The sequence below is a fragment of the Cololabis saira genome, chromosome 10 (genome assembly GCF_033807715.1).
Source record: "Cololabis saira isolate AMF1-May2022 chromosome 10, fColSai1.1, whole genome shotgun sequence".
In the NCBI taxonomy this organism is placed as follows: Eukaryota; Metazoa; Chordata; class Actinopteri; order Beloniformes; family Belonidae; genus Cololabis; species Cololabis saira.
Genome location: NC_084596.1, coordinates 29,949,017 through 29,955,802, shown reverse-complemented (window position 1 = coordinate 29,955,802; position 6,786 = coordinate 29,949,017). Strand labels below are relative to the sequence as shown.

General features: G+C 41.2%; 1 protein-coding gene across 3 annotated transcripts in view; it reads right to left on the bottom strand.

Annotated features, from left to right (window-relative positions):
* The window catches only part of agap3 (ArfGAP with GTPase domain, ankyrin repeat and PH domain 3), a 142,766-nt gene continuing 135,980 nt past the window's right edge, over window positions 1–6,786 (bottom strand). For all 3 annotated transcript variants that reach the window (XM_061732485.1, XM_061732487.1, XM_061732484.1), the window contains exons 17-18: window positions 5,376–5,631; window positions 1–3,612 (exon numbers count right to left, since the gene is read on the bottom strand). In XM_061732485.1, the coding sequence (XP_061588469.1) occupies window positions 3,388–3,612; window positions 5,376–5,631 (481 nt within the window). In that variant the 3' untranslated portion in view covers window positions 1–3,387. The remainder of the gene's footprint in view (window positions 3,613–5,375; window positions 5,632–6,786) is intronic.

Here is a 6,786-nt window from a genome sequence, read left to right as displayed (position 1 = left end):
TGTCAGTTTTCCCAAATCCAGGGAAGGCTACATTGTTTTATTAGAGTGTTTATTAATAGGTCAATAGTCAGCCAAGCATCCAAGCATACAACATGTTACTCTTGAGCTTTTGCTTTGTTTCACGTTCTGAACGTAAAAGGAAATACAATAGGAAAATGAACAAAAACAAACAAACAAAAAACAAACAAAAAAGATATTTACATACTGCATTATAAATATGTCAAATGTACATCATTTTACACGAGTACCAAAGATGGTCGGTTAATGTAGAGACCAAACAGAAGTACCTTTAAAATATGCCAAAAGAGAAACATAAACAACATATCAAAATGTGGTTCTTGGTCAAGAGGACCAAAACCAGTTCAGTTCGTTTCTCTAAGAGGAGCTTGTCTTCAGATAAAAGCCTTAAGCTAATATTTACACTTCATATTGGGTTTGGGGGTAAAACAGGCAGGTTTCTAGTGTTTTTTTTTCTCTCTTCCTAACATCTAAAGTATGTAAATACAGAATCAGATAACCACTGTACACATTGAACTCCTCTGTCATCCCACTGGACAATGAAATGTACTCAGTGAAATAAGTTGGTCAAGTAATGATCAGAAATAAGGCCAGTATCACAGTACAGTACGAGGTTAAAAATAATAATATTGTTGAATTTGTGACTGTTTTTTCTATTTTGAGGTCTTGAAAGAACCAGCCAACATTTTGGGAGGCACACTCATTCACCTATGTGTCGACAGTTAAGTCAGGAGGTTCATAACTCTTAACCAAAAAGAGCAAGATTCTCTAGGAAGTTTGGAAATTTACCCACTGGCATCCCTGGAGCAGACAAACTTAGATCCAGGTTTTTAAAATCCAAAACTAGTCCTACTGCACCCAATCTGCATTTCTTTAAACAAAAACAGATATGAGCATCATCGGTCACCTGGTGAAAATGTAAGGCTGGGCTAAGCAGCATGATTTTAGAAAGATTTGGCAAAAAAAAGTCAATAAAAGCTTCTGCATATGGTAGGAAGGTGATCTAAGAGTCGACATGAATTCTGAACTTCATTTACTCCATTTTTCAAGCTTTGGAAAGTCTACCATGTGAGAGGAGATCCTGACCAATCACAGGTCTGTTAAGAGAGTGTTCATTCCTGTTCCCAGTTTTTCCTCATTACTGGTGATATTGAACTTGCTTTAATTTCTGCAGAAGTTAGTGTTTTTTCATCTTTGTGTCTACATTGTGCGTACATTGGAAGGTGCCCCAAAGGTAATGCATGCACAAAGAGAACAAATAGAGCCTGATTCAAAGTTACTTTTGTGCACAGTTTGCATTTTTTGAAAAGCCCTGCAATCATTTAATTAACTAGACTCTTGCATGTCCTCTGGAGTTTTTTCCTGACATATGCACCAGAGAAGGAGACAAATAGAGGACAGACTTTTAAGGGCCAATACTTGTGTATTGTCAATCTCTGAAAAGGAAAAAAGAAAAAAAAATCATCTTTGACTATGACATTTCAGCAGAGCTAGATCTAAAATCCAGGCTTGCTGTTCTTTGCTGCTCCCTTCCATCCCTGGAAGACAGACTCATGTTAAAGCTGAGAAGGGATGGATAGTAACACCAACATGCCAACTATTTATTCATGTAACCATGTGAATATGGGTCCACATATTCATTTTCGGTAGGTTCTGAAGTGGGAATACTGTAAAGCAATAACCGGTACCAAGTAATATCTTGCTCTGTAAACATATATATATTCAACCTTTGTAAACCCATAAAATGATGTTTTAAAACCCTATAAATGGCTGTTGAACATTCAGGGAAGCTACCTGATGTTTTCTCTTATCTTATGAAGGAATTGGCTTATCATATCTGTGTAATACTGTGTATTTGTATTATAGAAACTAATTATACTTCCCTCTGTGCACCTCTTAGCTGATTTGATCCCTTATGTTACTGTCGCTTCAGTCACATTAACATATTTTCTTAACTCCCCTTATTTAGACTCACAGGGTCTCAGGATGGGATGGCTTTCAGGGAAAGGACAGGGTGGTTACATATCAACTCTAAGAGTCTTAATAAATTCAAACTGTTCTCATAAGGAATAAGGCAAAAGAACAAAAACAACTTCTTACACATATCTGTACATCAAAACACAATTATGTTCCCAAAACTTCACTGTCGGGGTGTCTTCTCTCCAGTGTCCTGTATGAACAGAAATGCCCCAAGCGCTGTTTGCGACACATGGTTACTGACAGACATTAGAAAAGAACGCATTCTACCCTTATGAATGCACACACTCTCTCTCTCTCTCACACACGCACACACACACGGTACCATATACATGTTTCACAGCAACAAGAGAGGATATGATGTTTCGAGTACCAGCTTCACATCTTTCAGCCACAGGAGGTGAATGGGATTATTCCAGGATGCTTATGCTCTGCAAACATGTTAATCTGTATCGAACAATTATCAACACAATCCAGTCAATCGGAAAAATGATTCCAACGAAGACATCATAATGGGGGGAATTTCTTAGTTTCAATCAAACCTTTTGAGTTTGAATGAATTCTGATTGAAGAGTATCGCTCACAAAGCCTTGTTGTCTAGTGGTCAGAAACGTTACGCCGCTTAATTCCTGTATAATCTCGGACGCTGAAGGATCGTGGCAGCGGTGGCGAAGGAAATGACTCACTTTCAACCAAAAGGAATTCTGCAATCAGCTCCTTTATGATGATCCAAATCCATTTCCCTGTGAATTAAGTATCTAAATCATTTGGCCTCTTTAACTATAATTGCTTTGCCTTTGTATATGAATAGCATGTCAAGAGCGCGATAGCTGGGATGAAGACATGCATCATTATGAAAGATCTAACAAGCACTTTTATCACGAGAGATTGTGTTTCTCTTCACATCAGTGTTTTATCACTTGTACAACTACTCCTTATAGTTCTGTTGTGATGCATATGCTTGAAAGTTTGAAGGAAGTTTCTCACTCACGCTCATTACATCCTTGGTTTGTATCGGAGACGGGGAAGACAGGAAAGGAAATGTTCAAGCATTCAGGAAATGCTTTTCGTAGGGTAGTTATGAACGCCAAAAGTAAAGTCGTTTGTTTGGTTGATGCTTAAAAAGCAAAATGCTTAAAGCTGATCATGATCATTTCAGACCAATATAGAATAAATTTAACAAACAAAATGAATAGAAATAACAATATAAAAAAAACATCAATGTACAACGTCCGAATCTCAAACTTGAAGCACAGTGGAAAATTGCCTCATGGTCCATCACTCCTGATATTGGCGCCGGTTCTGGGTTACACAGTGTGAAACAGAGGAGGAAGTACGAGGAAGAGACACGGGTAGGTTCCTGTGTTTTCGCCTGCAGCTGCTTTCTCGCCTCTACATGATGCTGATGCTGCGGTTGAGCTCACACTGGGCGTTGTTGTTGTTGATGTTGGGGTTGCGACGGCTCATGTTGGGCGTGGGCACGGAGGTCAGGCTGCTGGAGTCGTTGGGGCAGCCGTGTTGAAGCAGTATGTCGGCGCACTCCTGGCTTCCAGCTCGCCGGGCGTAGGACAGTGGGGTCTGGCCACGAGCATCCCGACTTTTTACATCCACGCCGTACTGTGGAAGACAAAAGGCAAATGAAAATCTAATACACATAACAAGTATTTGGATGGAGAGCGTCGCTTAAGTCACTTGTATTATCTCCCTCATCTTCATCTTTATTTTCAGCAAATGACAATCAGCAGACGCGAAATCTTTTGAATAACTAAAGGATATTAGTTTTTTCTACTAAAAGTCAAGCATCACACATTATCCTTAAATTTTCTCTTCATTTTTTTACGTACAAAACGTGCATTTTTCTATACAGTATGGTGCTTTCATTTATATTTGACATGTTTCAAGGCCACAGATCATACCTGATGTACCGTAAATTCTGGCGAATAAGCCGCTACTTTTTTTCACACACTTTGAGACTGCGGCTTTTACAATGATAGGGCTAATTTATGGATTTTCACAGGCTAGCTTCCCACCGGCAACACATTTACCGGTAACCTCGTCATATCAGACCAATGAAATTACAGGTCACAGTGGACCAATGAAACTGTTTCGGCAAACTACGGTAACTCGCGCTTTTTCAGATTACCAGCGCTTCCTCAGATCACTCGCGCTGGACTGCTGCGTGATGAGGAGGCCAGCGCAAGCTCACCGGCGGATTTGCCTCTGGGGGACGGTGACACTGAGAGCGCAGAGGAAAGAGAGACGGAGTGCCACGAAGCCATTCTGAGACTCTTTAATTCCGTGACTGAAGAAGAGGACTTTAATGGTTTTAGTGGACAGGAGGACGAGGATGATAGTGATCAGTGACTTTTGCTGGTAGGTTCTTCTATTTTTGCAGAGAAAAGTAACAACGAAGTAATCCTTCAGTCTGTTCAACTCCAACGTTATTACTGTTAAAAGCAGTTATTAAACTGTTCTGTTTTTTCACTGTTCTGAAAAAAGGCATTAGCGGTATGTATGTAGTTGTGGATGTTAACGGCATTTAATCAAAAGTTAAAAAAAAATCTTACTGCATTAATATCTCGTGTTTCAACAGGGACCCCTGCGGCTTATAGACAAGTGCGGCTTATTTATGTACAATTTCTTTTTTATTTTAAAAATGAGCAGGTGCGGCCTATACTATATATGCAGGTGCGCTCTATAGTCTGGAATTTTTCAGAAAATTTCAAACACTGAAACCTTATTGTGAATTAGTGTTTTAAATGGTCTGGGACAAAAATTATAAATAATTTGAAGAAGAAAAAATATCCAACAAAGATATCCAGACCAAAAAGAAGGGCAAAACAGTGCTTCTCAGTTAAAATGTGATGGTTCGTGTCTTTATAAAGAAAAAATTTAAAGAAAAAGTAAAAAAAAAAAAAAAAAAAAAAAAAAAAAAAAATCAAGATAATTGATAATTGCTTATGAGCATAAACGGCGACGTTAACATAATTGGCAAATGGCTGCAAAGTCACAACAGAAGTTTGCGAAGAGTTCCAGTCACTACATTTAGTGAATCACTGATAGCCGGACCCAAAAAAGCTTCATACGATGATGAGAAAACTGGCTTATAGGCTTCTGGCCTGTTATTGCTGGTACCTCTGAGTTAAAAGAAAAAAAAGAAAAAAAAGAAAAAAGATTTAGTGAGTCACTTGGTTGGCAACAGTGTGGTGAACGAAAATCATGACGTTCCACTGTGGTACCGAGTGTCTTATGCATGCAGATTCAGCAACCCAGCACATCTGGTAAGGTTAACAAAGGGGTCAACTGTTCCACCCACTTGCTCATTTAAACATTTAAAATGCTCGTCCAGCTCTCCTCGAGGCTCAACGGCGCCCACTCACCCAGATGAGCAGCTGTGTGATGACCACGTTGGCCATGGCACATGAGAGGTGCAGTGCGGTGCGGCCGTCTCCATCCCCGTAGGTCTCATTAACCTCCTCCTTGGTGCCGTGGGCCAGCAGCAGCACCACCAACCTCAGGTCATCCTCCACCACCGCCCGCAGCAGCTGCTGCCCCAGAGGAACGTCCGACTGGGGCAGCCCCACCAGGAACAGCTTCTGCTCATACTTGGCTCGGATCCAGCGCTCCTTCTCCTCCCTGGAGAGAAATGACAAGGGCACTACGGGTCACGCAGGGTGAAACATGGTGGACATCCTATGAGCCATTTCACACCTTAGTTAAAGAACTCTCCTAAATAATTTAGAGGCTATGATTTAAAGACAAAGTCATGTACAAAAGGACTGCAGAGCAGACACACAAGGGAAACATGACAGTAATTGGCCTATGAACCTCACTGGAGTATAGTGACATTTCTAAATTATTAGAGCACAGGAAAGTGACTTCTTTATCACAGCAGGAAATAATACAGTGAGATTAGTTGTAGAGATGAGAGAATGCCAAAGGGTGTGACTCTTTGGGCAATATTCCAGTTTCTAATGATTACGGTCGTCATCGTAACGGTTAAAAACCCAGCCAGCTTTCTAAAGGTTACACTTCTCGAACAGCATGTCTGCACTGGACAATACGGGAAGACGGGGGATGTATTTTTATCAGCGCTGTCGGCTGTCAGTCTAAACTGGTGGATCCCCTCCACAAAAGAGGCCGTGTGTCTCCGAGGCCCCGGTCTCCCTCGGGGCCCCGAGTCAGATCGATGTGGCTGAATGGCAGCCAGAAAGGGACAGCGGGATGTGGGGCTTCCATCCAGCCAACACCAGAGAAAGAGGACAGAGGCAAAGGCTCCCTGTTCTATCACCAGGGCAGAGTTATATCTATTGCTCTCCATCTTGACCCCCCCGTTTCATTTTCCGCCTCACACACAAACTGTCCAAATCAGAAAGAGAAAAAAGAAAATCAAGATCAATATTGTGAATGACTGAGCATGCCCAGTATGGTAGTAACCCGGTGACCCCGTCAGCTGATGTGATAAGGGGAGCAGAAAGAGGCTGTTGTGTGGATTTGTGGGTGAGTGACAGAAAGGAGAAGGTTCGTAGGAATAAGTGAAAGTGGCGACGCTGGCTGGAGTGACAGGGCTCTCACGGGACGCTTTATCAACCGGCCAAAGCTCAGCAGCATGTACAGTTTCCCACTCAGACTCAATTCAATTCTGTTTCGGCAAAATAAAAGGTGAAAGCGATCTGACTCCATTACAAAAATTCATTTTTAGATGAACGAGGGAATATCACATTCATATAGGGTTTGTTAAGGACAAAATGCTAAGACTTTCTCTGGCTTTAAACTAACCATCACTGAGAT